General features: G+C 35.4%; 1 protein-coding gene across 2 annotated transcripts in view; it reads left to right on the top strand.

Moving 5' to 3' along the window:
• The window catches only part of LOC110459179 (kinetochore-associated protein 1-like), a 51935-nt gene that overhangs the window by 6315 nt on the left and 28811 nt on the right, over positions 1-16809 (top strand). For both annotated transcript variants that reach the window (XM_021511315.1, XM_021511316.1), the window contains exons 7-32: positions 236-354; positions 781-868; positions 1094-1158; positions 1641-1750; positions 2283-2427; positions 3367-3404; positions 3779-3841; positions 4117-4192; positions 5132-5257; positions 6178-6267; positions 6523-6591; positions 6917-6978; positions 7399-7507; positions 7720-7863; positions 8307-8363; positions 10468-10584; positions 10780-10899; positions 11675-11818; positions 12254-12352; positions 12687-12790; positions 13382-13484; positions 14264-14401; positions 14669-14788; positions 15079-15154; positions 15579-15643; positions 16281-16388. In XM_021511315.1, coding sequence (XP_021366990.1) covers positions 236-354; positions 781-868; positions 1094-1158; positions 1641-1750; positions 2283-2427; positions 3367-3404; positions 3779-3841; positions 4117-4192; positions 5132-5257; positions 6178-6267; positions 6523-6591; positions 6917-6978; positions 7399-7507; positions 7720-7863; positions 8307-8363; positions 10468-10584; positions 10780-10899; positions 11675-11818; positions 12254-12352; positions 12687-12790; positions 13382-13484; positions 14264-14401; positions 14669-14788; positions 15079-15154; positions 15579-15643; positions 16281-16388 — 2555 coding nt within the window. The remainder of the gene's footprint in view (positions 1-235; positions 355-780; positions 869-1093; positions 1159-1640; positions 1751-2282; positions 2428-3366; positions 3405-3778; positions 3842-4116; positions 4193-5131; positions 5258-6177; positions 6268-6522; positions 6592-6916; positions 6979-7398; positions 7508-7719; positions 7864-8306; positions 8364-10467; positions 10585-10779; positions 10900-11674; positions 11819-12253; positions 12353-12686; positions 12791-13381; positions 13485-14263; positions 14402-14668; positions 14789-15078; positions 15155-15578; positions 15644-16280; positions 16389-16809) is intronic.

Here is a 16809-nt window from a genome sequence, read left to right as displayed (position 1 = left end):
TAGATCATTACATATCCAGCAGCATAACCGACAAATTCGGCAATATTAAATGGTGGTTGCAAAAGTATTGTTGATCTTGTGCATTTAACAAGTCATAGATTTATATAGATTTTTTCCAGAGTGTCAATTCAAATATCATCATTCATGTTTGGAGTTAAAACTTCTTTAAATTTTTTTATAAACCAAGCTTTTGTAGTGCCATACATTTCTGTTTTTATTTCACTTAATTGTACAGAAGACAAAGGCAAAACAGCTATGTCAGTTAAGGACAAGATGACGATTATCCAGACAGCAGAACAACACACGGAGGGAGTGACAGATGTCATCACCATCGGGGACACCATCATTACTATGGTATTCTGTAGTACATGTAATAGACCAGGGCCGATCAGGCAGTTTTACGCTGCTTGGGATATCTCTTCTGATACTTACATTTATCCAGGCCTTTTTACTCTGCTGGGCCAACTTTTAATAAAGAGATTGACCCTGTCCCTTTTTACACCTCTAGGCGCACCTCTTTTAAGAATAATGGAAATTTTCTCGGCTATTTTTACTACTGTAATCAATTTCCATCTATGGAACATGTTTTTTCTCCATTTTTGTGCAAATAAAATACGATCTGAAAGATATCTATATATTGCTTCTTAACAAAATAAAACATTGTTTGATATTGCAAGGTAATTTAAAGATTTATGGACTCTAAGATTCAGAAATTATTTCTCAAATATGAGTCATTTCTTTCCATGCACATTTGTTTAAAATTATATAACTTTGATATAGGGTTGTGGGAATCGCATCCTGGCTGTCTGGGAGTTTGATAATGGATGCCTTCAGCTGACTGACGAAGTCTGCAGTAACATGTTAAATGGTATGGTAAAACTGACATTTTAATATTATTTTTGAAAATATGTACCATTATTCTGTAACAGTGTTCCTTGCCACAATCAACAGACAATGTACATTGTAACAGTCCAAAGGTTGTCACATGAACAGTGTTCTCTATCACAATCAACTGTTTGTCACCATAAAAAATGTGCGTTACTATATTGTATAACAGTTGTAAAAGAACTGAAAGATAGATTTTATCATTTAGGTGCTGGAATTCTTCAAGGAAAAGTAACAACTGATGGAGTCCACCTCTTCCTACTTGACTGTAATGTAAGTTTAATTGTGGAGTAGTCAATTAAATATTCATGAAGCTTATACAGGACATAATTATAACAATCAGTTTGTTTTGTTAAATTTTAATCTTGAATAGAAAAAGCCAGTGAAAGCAACTGCATGTGTTTTCCCACTTCACAATTCAGTTAAGCAAGGGTCCTGTTACATGACTTCTTGTGTTTGAAATGAAAGTTGAAATATAAATGTTCATAAACTATTTACAAATTTGTAGCAAAAATAGTTTCTCTAGTCAGATTGTCATTGCTATTTCACATGTCACAAACTTATTTTGTTTCAAACTATTTAATGAAAGCCTAAAGTTGATTCAATATTTTACCAACAATTATATTAATACAAAGAATGAGATATATGAATTTTATGAGTCACAGAGTCTGGTTTTTATTATTTTTATTACTTTTCTGCCCTTTATCAATATGATCAATTGTTGACAATATTTGGTATTTGACCTGTACTTTCAGCACACCCTGAGTTTATGGAATCTACCCAACCTTACACTGTTAAAACAGTGGCGAGATCTAGATGTGGAACAGTTCCAGCTTCTGGAGACGAAGGATGTCAAGGACCAGAGGTCTGACAGCTACTCTACAGGCTATAGAACAATGTTTATTTGATGTTTATGGACCTTGTAGAGTTTATCTGTATCTACTTGTTGTCAGTTTCCTTTTGGCATTACAATACAAGGATGTTGACCACCTTGTTATACTGCCACCATTTGCCCAGACAAATTTTGACGTTATAAAGGGGTTTGGGGATAAATTGTGGGAAATGTATAAAGGAATTCTTATAAGAAAAAAAGAAAAAAAGGGACACTGAAATATGTTGACGGTAAACGAGGTGGCAAATGCAAAGAGGGTCATTATATCAAGGTTTTACTGTACCTGGTAAATTACATATGCATTAGAAAACTAAATACAATGGCTGCTTGGGTTGACTTATCTAGCAATACTAAGTCTTGTAGCATTTGAAAAATAAACATATATAGATCAGACAGTTTCAGGAAATATTATTACCCTGTTGTTCAGAATTGATGTTAGAAACAAACTTTAGTTTTGTTTCAGAATATCTTTCTTCATGTCATTCTTTTTCTGTTAATTGTGCAGCTTTGAAGGTATGAAGCTTGTGATTCTCACCATGACTAAGGACTGGAGAAGTACTTTAATCATCCAGAACCTGCCAGACTGTCAAAACATCTACACTCTACAACTCAATGCCCCATCTGTCATCTCCAAGTGTCTCACTATTCAGGTAACATCTTCACCCTACATACAGCTCATTGTTCCCTCAGTCATATCCAAGTGTCTCACTATTCAGGTAACATCTTCACCCTACATACAGCTCATTGTTCCCTCTGTCATCTCCACGTGTCTCACTATTCAGGTAACATCTTCAGCCTACATACAGCTCATTGTTCCCTCTTATCATCTCCAAGTGTATCACTATTCAGGTAACATCTTCACCCTGCATACAGCTCATTGTTCCCTCAGTCATATCCAAGTGTCTCACGATTCAGGTAACATCTTCACCCTACATCCAGCTCATTGTTCCCTCTGTCATCTCCAAGTGTCTTACCATACAGGTACCATCTTCCCCCTACATACAGCTCATTGTTCCCTCTTATCATCTCCAAGTGTCTTACCATACAGGTGAAATCTAAACCCTACAACTTGGTATCCCAAATCACATTCTATCTGCCCGTTCATGTGTAATTTTGAAGTGTTTATATAAATTCTGAATTGAAAGTCTTCGTGGTCTTTTGAGCTCTTACATTGTAGGCAGTAATGGTTGACAATTTGACTTTCATCACCTGTCTTGGTCAAGGCTGTTTTTAGATAAGCCATGGTGTCTTGTTTACAGTACTATCCATGCTAGTTTAGTGGAAATTTCCCATAAAATTGAGTTAATTGTCAAAAAATATCTTGTCAATGTCATGTTCCAAGTTTTACTAATCAAGCATTTCTGTTAAAATTCAGGGCTATTCTAGAAATAAATATTGAGTGGGATTTTTTGTAAACCCCTACCACCAATCTTTTTTTTCATTCTTGAGGACTAGATTAATACAAATGTTAGAAAAACAACTAAATTAAGCCCCAAACTCCATATGATATCAATCGTATTTGTATATCTTGAATAGCCGTTATTACTGAATGCACATCACTGTAGTTCTATACCGCTGCTCTCTTATAGGAAACCTTGTATGTTGCGGAGTGTTGTGGTGAGCCAAGGTAAATAACTCTAATCACTGGGTAAAATAGTTTTGTCTCTTCACACTGAATCACAGCTCTGAATTAATACATATGCATTTCTTGAAAATATCACCTTCATCTTCAATTTTTGCCTGTGAAAATTTTGATTTCAGAAAAGAAATATATCTACTGAATAAACCCTGATGAGTGTTGGGTAACTTTTTAACCCAGAAATATCCTCATTTGTAGATTCTAATTGTTTACAAATGTTGCGAAATAATGAAAAATATTGCTTTTTATACGGGATTTTTCTGTGAAATTGCACAGCAAAATTAACAATGACAAAAACTAAATACCTTGATTATGACTCATTTGGAAAAGACAGAGTTGACATAAGCTTATTTCTGATTTAGCTCTCCAGAATCTGTGTCAACAGTAAGGTTCCGATGTCTAACAGAGACAAACCCTCAGACAAGGTAAGATTTCTGTTTCACTATTCATTAACAAATCATTAATCACACATTAAAATAAAGTGTTGAATCTGTAATTAAACGGCCTTGGACATATGACACCCAGAAAACTGTCAATTAAATAACCCAGAAACAGTGTTCAATTTGAAATTAGTTTCTAGTTTCTGTAACAGAAACTTTAATAACAAAAGGTCATTTACACATGCTTTAGACTCCTTTTTTTGTGAACTGACAAATATACAAAAAAATGTTCACATACTGGCATTCCTCTGCTATTACAGGTTGTATCGTATATTACACAAGAATCAGTTTGAAGAGGCTGAGCAATTTGCCAAGATATTCGGACTCAATACTGAGGTAAAAGTCCCCAAGCATATTTATAACATATTTATATGTATATTTTTACAACACTGTATGTCATGTACCACACACATGACCATGGTTAACCCTTTCACCCCTAGGTAACTTTAGTAGACTATACCATACATTGATCTTGATGAGTCCATTATGGTCTACAGTGGTGAAAGGGTTAAGATCACAGCAAGGGATTGAAAAGTCAAACTATTGCAATGCTTGTCCAGACGACCTACTATACCACTGAATAGTATTTGGTAACACTGCAGAAATGTGTATTATATATATTTTTCACATATATAATGTTGTATATTATATGACTAGATGTTGTGTCACTTACCATTGAAGTCTTTTTTCTCTCAAGGTCAAGGTCACAATAAGGATTAGGATCAAACTTCAATCTTCAGACAGTAACCTCTGGACTATTAACTATTATTATATATGTGTATTGTGATTACATGTGTCGCACACTGCACATAGGTCTATATATAAGGTTATAGACACCGCAAATGGTCAACAGTGAAATAATTGTGTTGCTTTTTTCATGGGACTTCATTGACATGTACATTACAACCAGATGGTGTCCCATGCAACTCACAGGTGCACAACTTTTAAGTCGAAGTTAATTGCAATAGGTCAGAGTTCATATTACTACATTGCTTGCCTGAACTGTAACTTGTGAATCTTAGAACACTTTGAACCTTTGTGTTTTACGACATGAACATATGTGGATTTATCAGGCCTCTGTTTATGTCTGTTTAACAGACCAATTACCAGTTTATGAAAATATAGATTCCTTTTTTTTTCTGTCATTTTCTAGGGTTTATAAAATTAAATAAAGCAATGTAGGAGCATTTATAAACAGATGAAACAATTAAAAATCAGTTTCTTTTTACAATTTATCAAAATTTAATGTTTAACCTGTAACTATGATGATGACAGATTGTGCAAAAGAAGAAGTTGGAACACTTGCTGGAACAGCTGTCACCATGGAATGTGATGAAGTATGGGGAAGACAAGATTACAGAGATGATAGCACAGCTTTGGATATGTATGGACCTTATCCATGTAAATATGTTTGTTGGTGTCATCAATCTACAATTATATATTTTCTCATTTAAATGAATGGGCACAGTTGGTTAGGACTTGAAAATTATTTCCTTTTTATCTTCTTGTTCAAATCATTACTGTAAAAAAATACTGCTTTAATTATGTTTTCAGTGGTCAGTTATTTCAATAGAAGCACAGTCAAGGTTTGACTATTATAAATAAGTTAATAACCCACACCAAATGGTAATTCTTTTAGCATTTTTATTTCCCAATAAATGATTTATTTTACCCCTGCTTCGACGAAGTTGGGGGGTATATAATGTTTGCTTCGTCTATCCGTCCGAAAGGTTTCCGGAGCATATCTCCCGTACTATTTCACCTACGGTTATGAATCTTGGTTTGTGGGTACATGCATAGAAGACTGTGTGTCACGTACCATATGTGGGTCACTGTGACCTCTACCATGACCTCTGACCTACATAATGTCGTCAGAAAGGTTTCTGGAGCATATCTCCCAAACTATTTCACCTACGGTTATGAATCTTAGTATGTGGGTACATGCATGGAAGGTGGTGTGTTGTGTACCATATGTAGGTCACTGTGACCTCTACCATGACCTCTGACCTACATAATGTCGTCAGAAAGGTTTCCGGAGCATATCTCCCAAATTATTTCACCTACGGTTATGAATCTTGGTACATGTATGTGGGTACATGTATGAAAGGCGATGTGTCGTGTACCATATGTAGGTCACTGTGACCTCTGACCTACGTAACTTGAGACTCCAATCCACATGCCCATCACTCCCACCAGTTCTTAATCAAAGTGGGGGTATTCACGAAGGCCCCAATTCGAGTTACATCTAGTTTAGTCTACAATTTTAGGGGCTTTCAAATCTTTTAACAAGATTCTCACAAAACATTTTATCATTTTTCCAGGATGACCCTCATGTGTGTGAACTGGCTATGAGGTCTACCTTGCCACAAATGGACACCACTAGAAATTTGTTGTCTTACTGCAGGAAAAGGGTAACTAACTGGTTTTCTCTCTGTTGCCAAAGAAATAAATTCTTTGGTACATATTGCTCTTTAGTGACTAAATGTACATTGTCTGACACATATCATTGTGATGTGATGATAATATAAAATATCAGTAGAAAAACTCCATTTGACAAGATACATCATTGATGTATTATTTACATTAAACATTTAAATTGATTGTTCTGATCTATCAAAACTTAAAACAACCTTTAAATGCTATGAGTTGTAAATTTATACTTTCAGCTTGAAAAGTATGCTAAATCCAAAATTGATGAGAGTGACAAAAAAAATCAACAGAAACTTATGAGCAAGGTATGTAATACATTCTACCACTTCTTGAAAGATTTCAAGAATCTTGTCAATGTTTTTGTTAGAATTCATGTTAAATTGTGTGAAATGAGAGCTGAAACTTTATTAATCATAAATTTTTAACATACAAAGTTATTTACGAATACTATGTAACATGAATTGCTGAAACCTGAACTATTTTCATTTACTTTTGAAACCTGCTACTACAATATATATTGGTTGGAGACCTCCTGAAATTTATTACCCATTTCATTAGAACAAAGTTATGTATAGAAGACATTTTGTTTGCTGATAAAAAGTCTCCATGTTTAAATTTGTCCTGTTTCAGTTGGTGGATATCCAGAACAGATTGATTACATTTGGTGTAGCCTTTGGAGAGGAAAAGTACAGGTTGGTTCTGAAATTTCTACTTTTTGTAAACAAAATGTGAAAGGAAAAGGAAATATCTTAGCTGTTGAAGGTACCTTAGAGTTTTTGTTATAGTTGATACCAGGAATGAAAGTATGCATTAAGTCTTTGTGTTGGTTACTAAAGCACTGGATGTTTGGATACTGACCCACAAATTATTGAAAATGCTGAGGCTTAAATTTAAAAAAAAATGAAACATTTGCCATAAACCAACTGACTGGATTTATTTTTAAAGTGACTTGATTGTGTACTTTTGGATAGAAAAAACTAATCTGTTACCAGAAAACTTAAGTCGTTATAAAACTAGATCAGTGGTGTCAAGATTAATAAGACTGTTTAAATGTGTCCTATATACGTTATGTGTGTAATTGACAGTACAGAGTTGCATGTTGTACTTAACAGTGGAGAAAAGTGGGAGGTTTTCCTGAAGGCAAACCTACTACAACAGGCCATCATGCTGTTTGAACAGAGAAATCTGTTGGCTGGACTGGTTATATGGATTAGACATGAGGTATGTAATAAAACTGGGATTAATATCAGATGATTTGTAGTAAATAAGTTTAACAAGGACAAGTCATATTTTGAAAGAAGCAAAAAAGGAAAGAAAAACATTTTAAATATTTATTGATTTTAAATATTCAATATGAAAAATCACAATCTTTGCAATTTGTGTAATTTTCTCAGATGTATCTTTGCTAATATGTCTGTCTCTTTATCCATCAGGCTGAATGGCAATCTAATCTGACGACATCACTGACCAGCAAAGTGTTGTCATGGTTACCAGAACAAGTAACAGCCAAGGAGGTACTGGGTCTGATGAGAGATACACTCATCCCGTCTATATCCAGGTTACATCCAGACTCATTGGTAAGTTTGTGAGAGATAAATTTTGACTCATTGGTACAAAGTCATTTGTGAGGGATACATTCAGAGCATAAGTAAATTATATGTGACATTCACCCATCTCATCTATATACAAATTACATACAAACTCATAGGTAGGTTGTTGATTATACTAGACCTTAAATACCCTGACTACAAAGTCCTAGTCTCAGCGCAGAATTTTTCAAATTAATGTATTGTGAATTGAAAATTAAATATTTGGTGAAATTCATCTAAAACATTTTCATGATCAGGATATTGTATGAAAAACAGATTACTTTGGTGTTGATTAGCAAGAAAAATATTGTATTCAGCTTTATCATACCGAAAACTGTTTTTATATCCTTAAATTTCATGGGCATTATATTTTTATCTTATGGACAATAAAGAACCAACAGTGTGCTAACTTTCCATTATCGTTTTCACAGGCACTTCTGATCCATTGGATTATACAGAAGGCAAAGAACATGGAACTACAGGAGAAGGTAGTAACAGAATAAAACCACGTTAGATAATGTAACACTAATACATTGTGTTAATGTATTATTTCATCAGTGGTATGATGTAATGTGTTACTGTATCGGTGGTATGGTGTAATGTGTTTCTGTATCGGTGGTATGGTGTAATGTCTTACTGTATCGGTGGTATGGTATAATGTGTTACCGTATCAGTGGTATGGTGTAATGTGTGACTGTATCGGTGGTATGGTGTAATGTCTTACTGTATCGGTGGTATGGTATAATGTGTTACTGTATCGGTGGTATTGTGTAATGTGTTACTGTATCAGTGGCATGGTGTGTTCTGTTACTGTATCAGTGGCATGGAGTAATCTGTTACTGTATCAGTGGTATGGTGTGATGTGTTACTGTATCAGTGGTATGGTTGAATGTGTTACTGTATCGGTGGTATGGTATACTGTGTTACTGTATCAGTGGTATGGTATAATGTGTTGCTGTATCGTTGTTATGGTGTAATGTGTTACTGTATCGATGGTATGGTGTAATGTGTTACTGTAACGGTGGTATAGTGTAATGTGTTACTGAATCAGTGGTATGGTGTAATGTGTTAGTGTATTGGTGGTATGGTGCAATGTGTTACTGTATCAGTGGTATGGTTGAATGTGTTACTGTATCGGTGGTATGGGGTAATGTGTTACTGTATTAGTGGTATGGTGTGATGTGTTTCTGTATCAGTGGTATGGTGTAATGTGTGACTGTATCGGTGGTATGGTGTAATGTCTTACTGTATCGGTGGTATGGTATAATGTGTTGCTCTATCGGTGTTATGGTGTAATGTGTTACTGTATCGGTGGGATGGTGTAATGTGTTACTGTATCAGTTGTATGGTGTAATGTGTTACTGTATCGGGGGTATGGTATAATGTGTTGCTGTATCGGTGTTATGGTGTTATGTGTTACTGTATCGGTGGTATGGTATAATGTGTTACTGTATCAGTGGGATGGTGTAATGTGTTACTGTATCAGGGGGATGGGGTAATGTGTTACTGTATCGGGGGTATGGTATAATGTGTTGCTGTATCGGTGTTATGGTGTTATGTGTTACTGTATCGGTGGTATGGGGTAATGTGTTACTGTATCGGGGGTATGGTATAATGTGTTGCTGTATCGGTGTTATTGTGTAATGTGTTACTGTATCGGTGGGATGGTGTAATTTGTTACTGTATCGGTGGTATGGTGTACTGTGTTACTGTATCGGTGGTATGGTATACTGTGTTACTGTATCAGTGGTATGGTCTAATGTATTACTGTATCAGTGGTATGGTGTAACGTGTTACTGTATCGGTGGTATAGTGCAATGGGTTACTGGATCAGTGGTATGGTGTAATGTGTTAATGTATCGGTGGTATGGTGTAATGTGTTAATGTATCGGTGGTATGGTGTAATGTGTGACTGTATCAGTGGTATGGTGTAATGTGATACTGTATCGGTGGTATAGTGTAATGTGTTACTGAATCAGTGGTATGGTGTACTGTGTTACTGTATCGGTGGTATGGTATACTGTGTTACTGTATCAGTGGTATGGTGTGATGTGTTACTGTATCGTTGGTATGGTGTAATGTGTTACTGTATCAGTGGTACGGTGTAATGTGTTACTGTATCAGTGCTATGGTGTAATGTGTTACTGTATCGATGGTATGGTGTAATGTGTTACTGTAACGGTGGTATAGTGTAATGTGTTACTGAATCAGTGGTATGGTGTAATGTGTTAGTGTATTGGTGGTATGGTGCAATGTGTTACTGTATCAGTGGTATGGTCTAATGTATTACTGTATCAATTGTATAGTGTAATGTGTTACTGTATCCGTGGTATGGTGTAATGTGTTACTTTATCGGTGGTATGGTGTAATGTGTTAATGCATTGGTGGTATGGTGTAATGTGTTGCTGTATCAGTGGTATGGTGTAATGCGCTACTGTATCGGTGGGATGGTGTAATTTGTTACTGTATCGGTGGTAAGCTATAATGGGTTATTGTATCCGTGGTATGGTGTAATGTGTTACTGTATCAGTGGTATGTATAGTACTACTGTACTGTATTGAGCTGTTAATGATATACTTTCTCTGTTTTCAGGCTGCCTGGCCTATGAATGCCATCACTTTTCTCAAGTCCATCCATAAAAGCTTATGCCGAGTAACAAAAATTAGCCACTCGGACTTTCTGTGTACAGCTTCTGACATGGCCTACAGGGTAAGGCAACAAGTTAATGCGATAGTTTGATGATGAAGACGCTCTTACTTCATAACATTCATAACAAAATATTCTACTTACCTACAAAATGACAAAGATTTATATGATAATTAAATTGCGCTGGTCACAGGTTTGTTATGAAGTGTACTTAATGTGCTACAATTTGAGATAATGACAACCTTTGTTTTGTTGCAGACCAGCCTCGACCCAGCAACTATCACCGAGCCTATACATGTCCTCATTAATAACCTGAAACACCTGCATGACCTTCACACCAAGTACAGGTGTAAACTCACCTATGGCCAGTTTATACAGGTATGTATCATCAGATACAGATATAAACTATCAGTTATACAGGTATGTATCATCAGATACAGATATAAACTATCAGTTATACAGGTATGTATCATCAGATACAGATATAAACTATCAGTTATACAGGTATGTATCATCAGATACAGATATAAACTATCAGTTATACAGGTATGTATCATCAGATACAGATATAAACTATCAGTTATACAGGTATGTATCATCAGATACAGATATAAACTATCAGTTATACAGGTATGTATCGTCAGGGACAGGTATAAACTCGCCTACAAACAATTTGTTCAGGTATGTTTCATCAGGTAAAGGTTTAAACCTACAAATAGTTTGTACAGGTCAAAAACTCATTGCTAAAGGCTTTAAGTTGTTTTATCCTTCAGTGGAACGGTTGGTACTTCCCCTACATAAATTCTTTTATTTCTTTTATTTATGCTCCCGCCTATTTATGGGGGGGGGTGCATATAGTGTTACACTCGTCTGTCCTTCCCGATTCCATGACACTAATGATGTCATCTCCATTTTTTAAGAGCTTTTTATCAAAGTCTATACAAAGTCAACTATGACAATACTTCTTTAAGATGTATAAGGCCCCAAATGCACTTTCTCTATAGAAAAATGTAAAATGTGTGACCTCTGACTTTTAACGTTGTTTGTAATAGGGACCTGCCACTGATTGTGGGAAAGTGACTTTTTGGCTTACTGGTAGGACTGACCAGTTACTCCCCTTTACCTCAAACAATGCTTCACCTTGACATTTTAGGAAACAACAGAAAGCGTTACATTCCGGATGCTGGATGAAGTGGTAGCGGTGGAGTTGATGGACCAGACATTGGACACATACATCCGACCCTACATGAGGGAGCATGGGCTGAAAGAAGACAACATATTCTCCCAGTACATCAAGGTGGGTCAACTAAATATCTTCTGTGTCCACCAGATATCTCCTTCGCATACAGTATTATAAAGGTTGTCCTACTCAGTTATTTGAATATCTCTTGACACAGAATGTTTAATTCAAGCTCAATGTCAATTTTACTTTTAATAGAAAATCTTAATCAGCCCACAACTATAAAAATAATGCTATATTTTCTCAATTCATAAAGGAACGGGCTGTTGTAAAATTCTGGTAAAAACACTGGCTTGAGCACACAAATACCTCAACTGAGTTTGTGTTCCTGGATGCTAGACCCAAAGTTGACCAACGAAAAGGAGCATGGCTGGAAGAAGCACTAATTTCTCACATCCATTGTCCAGTTTATTATTGAATGAACACTTTTGTTCAATATCAGTTTGTTGAATTGGTGTTGTGATACTTGTTCATATTGTGACTTGATTTTAGGATCTACTTGAGCGGGTTGGGGCAGTTACTACATACCGCAGTGAAACTCCATGGGAGGCCAAAGTTATCGCTGTCACCCATCGTATATCAGGACCAGAGGTATTCTAACGTGTAAATCTAGTCAACAATCAGGTATTATTAACCCACATTGGCATTCCTTCACATAGTAAGGTTAAACATATTACAGATTGAATAAATATGTTACCAAGAAAATCATAGAAGTTTACTGCACAATTTGAAATTTGCTACAGTTTTACCAGTGTTAGTGAAAGTTGTGATTTGCATAAATATGACAGTCTTTGAAAAATCAAAATCACTAGACAGAGATACAAAGCTCCTGACACCTGATTGTCATTGGTAAAACAAGAGAGAATATTGTCATTCTAAGATATTTCCCTTTGATGTGCTTAAACACAATGATCATTTGTTGTAGGAGAAATGTTATGCTATCACAGAGGCGATGAAGTGGGCACCCATCCCATGGAGTAAGGAGATTGACAAACTCGTCAAAGCTGGACTTGAGCTTAACCACCCGAAGTAGGTTTAGTCATCTACCTTCAGATTTGTTTCTCCATCTGAAAGGATTTTGGAGGTACTGTAGCATTCACATGGGATATCTTATTGTTAGTCAGTTTGTTTACATTTCTTCCGGATGCTTATTCAAGAACAAATGACCACACCAAGCTCAAATTTGGTATGTTGAATGCCCTATGGAAGAGGAAGAATCTAATAATTTGGGGTATGCCTGGTTATAGGTCAAGGTCATTGCTGTTGAAAATAGAATTGTCACTGATAGATCAATAACAAATGTTTCTCAGGGTGGTATCATTTTTTTTGGAGGGGGGGGGGCGGTTTCTAACACTAAGTTTAGAGAATGAAATTTAAAATTCATAGTAAGAAACAATTACTTAAATAAAGATAGATACTACAATATTTATGTGCACAGTAAATATTGTTGCACCTACCTTATTAATCAGATAGAATGTATTTTATTTCTGTTCTTACTGCAGTGTTCAGTGATAGAATGTATTTTATTTCTGTTCTTACTGCGGTGTTCAGTGAGGCTGATTATATCGGTAGAGTCAGAATTCTCTGTTCTTACATTTGTTTACTTGTTTTACATGACAGAGTGGTTCAACTCCAGAAGCAATGTCACATTGTGGAGGTGAAGAAGTTGATGCTTAAGTATGGTCTCAAGAATATGGCTGTACCTGACCGCAGCAATGCTGACGTAAGTTTCTGACAGTCAATGACCTATAGTTTTGGTAGACTTGACCAGTCGTTGGTAATTATGTGAGAGAATTGCTCATACCCCTCAGATTAACCTGTTGTGTTCTCTTTATACAGCTGTCTGTACATAGAATGTTGTCTGGAAAACTTGATTTAGCACCATTTTGTGATTAATAGAGACAGTCATATGTAGGTATGTTGGGGAATAAGGCAGTTCTACAAAGAGGGTATAAAATCTTGAGTCAGAAGAGGTTTTTGAGGATATCTCACCCCAAAAAATATAACCTAGATATCAGGAAACTGCAGAATATTATTGATATTGAGTAATGATATGAATTTGAGATTTTATATACAAAAAACAGTATAATGATATACTTTCTACTTTAATCTCTTTTTTGTAATGGATGTCTTCTGATTTTGAAATGTGGCTTAAAATTTATATCAGACATCCCCGTTTTACATAGGTAACTTGCACCTGCAGGGGTGAAACTAAGATTTTCATATTGTTTAACAGAAGCTTCTGTATCTGATGTTAAGTGACATTAAGACAAAACCGTGGTCACAGATTTTGTTGGCCTGTTTTACAGAATCTTCGTATCTGATGTTAAGTGACATTAAGACAAAACCGTGGTCACAGAGTTTGTTGGCCTGTTTTACAGAATCTTTGTATCTGATGTTAAGTGACATTAAGACAAAACCGTGGTCACAGAGTTTGTCGGCCTGTTTTACAGAATGTATTTAATGCTGAGTGATGGTAGATTGTGTCTTTCTATCTAACAGAAACTTCTGTATCTGATGCTGGGCCACAACAGTGAGGGATGTATGGAGGACGCTCTGTGTGTAATGGAGTCTTACAACATCAAGATGGAGAAAGATCTTTATATCTTTAGGCTCAGAATCCTTGTCACCAAAGACAAGGTAAATAAACATATGCATAAAAGTCTGGCACATGCAATTCAACATTGTCGTGAACCTTCTATGATGTGATTGATATTAAAATGAAGTGAAAGGATTTTTGTAAAGATAACTGGAATTATATGAAATGTTTCTCAGTACCATTATATGAATACATTGTGTATAATATATAAGTAAAGCATGCTTCTAGGATTGCATTAGTAATGAATGACAATAGAGTGATTCAGAAACCAGCCCTTAGCCATAATGGTTTTTCTGTCTGATATGTAGGTGGAGGAGGCTGTAGGCTTGCTTAAGTCTCTGTCTATGGACATGGCCTACACCTGTGGCCTACGGATCCTCAACCTAGTCAAGGTGGTCCTTAACGACATGCTTGTCATTGACCAACAGGTAAAAACCACCATATGCATATGCCTACTAAATTAACTACACATCAGGTCCTTCACGACATGCTTGGTAACCCATGTGATCCTCAATGCCATGTAGTCTTTAATGCCCCCGGTACATGTAACATGAAGTTCTCATTGACCATCAGAGCTCTGTTTTCCATTTTCTATTTGTTGACAATTGATTTTCACGTAATAATATTAAATAAAATTAATAACACGAAATTTAATAGTTATTTTTAAGAAAATGCAGTGTTCTTTGTTAGATTTACAGAAATGTCCTTTATTTTTCAGGGAAATGAAAAAATGAAACGACTCTTTACAGAAGCAGGAATGTACATAGCCAGACATTTACTTACCTTCACAAATGGTGGGTATCAGGGGAAGGGTTCTTTTAGGATAATAGTTAAAAAAAAATGAAGATTATATATGAAAATGTGGAAAGTTATCGACAGAAATTATATGAATTTTAGATTTTATTTACGAATACTTCAAAACTCATATCTCAATCTGTGGAATAAAGGGTTAGCATGCGGTCCTTCTGTTTTAGTAGTTACCATAGAAATCCTGTTTCAAAGATGTGACTCAAAAGTTACAAATGTGTTATAATGAATGTATAAATTATGTATTGTTCATCAATATTCTCAAGACATATCAAACAACAGGGGACATGTCTTGAAGTTATTGCCATATAACCTATATCAGGAAACTGCAGAATAACTTGTTAGGCAAATTAGATTTACCTGGGTATATAAATACTGATTTCTGAATGACGACTTTTCTTTTCTCCAAAGATTACTTGGAAGCCAAGGAACTGAAGGGTCTCCTAGCTAACCTGCAGTGTCTGAGGGCCTTACAGGTAAGTAGTATATAGTGCCACTTGTTGAGTAAGTCATACAGTTTGGAAGGGGATTTAATTTTAATTTTAAAAAGGAGTAGAACTGCCAGTTAAATCTGAACCACTCCTATATCTGTAATTCAATTGCTATCCACATTATTACTCATTTTGAAATATTGTTCACTATACTGCAGGAGATAAATCAATATTCCCATAAATCAAAGGTCTGAGATTCTGGATCAAAGATCAGAAGAGATTCCACAATTAAGATTGGAGGAGATGTTATTGTAGATACATTCTTTTGTCCATTCAGTTTTGATTGTGCACAATAAATTTTCTTTCTTTGGCTAAATAAATTCAAACTTCATGAAGGGCCTCCTTGACAAAATCACCTGCCTGGGATTGCTTTTCTGTTATGTGTATTTGTTTCATTTAGAATATAAATAATCTTTCGACAAGTGTTTTGAATAGTTCATGTTTGCATAGATCAAACTTCTTTTCGAAATACAGAAAATTATAAATAAAAACAATCCAAAACAGTACCAATCATTGAAAGTTTACAGTTATAATACGTTTCTACTTCATTGTGTAATGTATAAGGGGACCCTTTGTGTTAAGACAGTCACAGACTACAGTGCTGTATATTGTTTTTTTGCAGGTTGAGTTTGGAAAGCATCTGACACTTGCAGAATTTGAGGATGAGGCTTTCAGGAATTCAACCCTTGTTGTCCATGTAACAGAGTTCTACCTACAGCGATCACAGGACGTTAGTATACTTTACAGAACAGAACCTCTGGTGTATGAACCATTTCTATACCATTACTGCCCTACCACTACAACAAGGGATTCTGTTTTTATCCCACAATTAGAATTTTGAGGAGGTATATTAATATTAAACTTATATCTGTATGTGTGGACTGCCCTTTATCTGAGCACTTTTCAGGACACGGCTCTAAAACCATCTCAATGTATCGGTGCGAAAGTTATCATTTTTGATAGTTTAAAACAAATAGAACAAATAGGAAATACTAAATTTGATTATGTGTATAGGTCATGTCTGCAAAAGCATTAAAGATAACTGCAGAATTTCGTACATGTATTAAGTTAACACTCTAGTAGTGCTTTTTGATATGAGGTCTCGCAACATTCTCCTGAAGTTGCACTCATAACATGAGTTGAAATATATT

Source organism: Mizuhopecten yessoensis, unplaced genomic scaffold (genome assembly GCF_002113885.1).
Source record: "Mizuhopecten yessoensis strain PY_sf001 unplaced genomic scaffold, ASM211388v2 scaffold9985, whole genome shotgun sequence".
NCBI lineage: Eukaryota > Metazoa > Mollusca > Bivalvia > Pectinida > Pectinidae > Mizuhopecten > Mizuhopecten yessoensis.
This window is presented reverse-complemented; position numbering and strand designations above follow the sequence as displayed.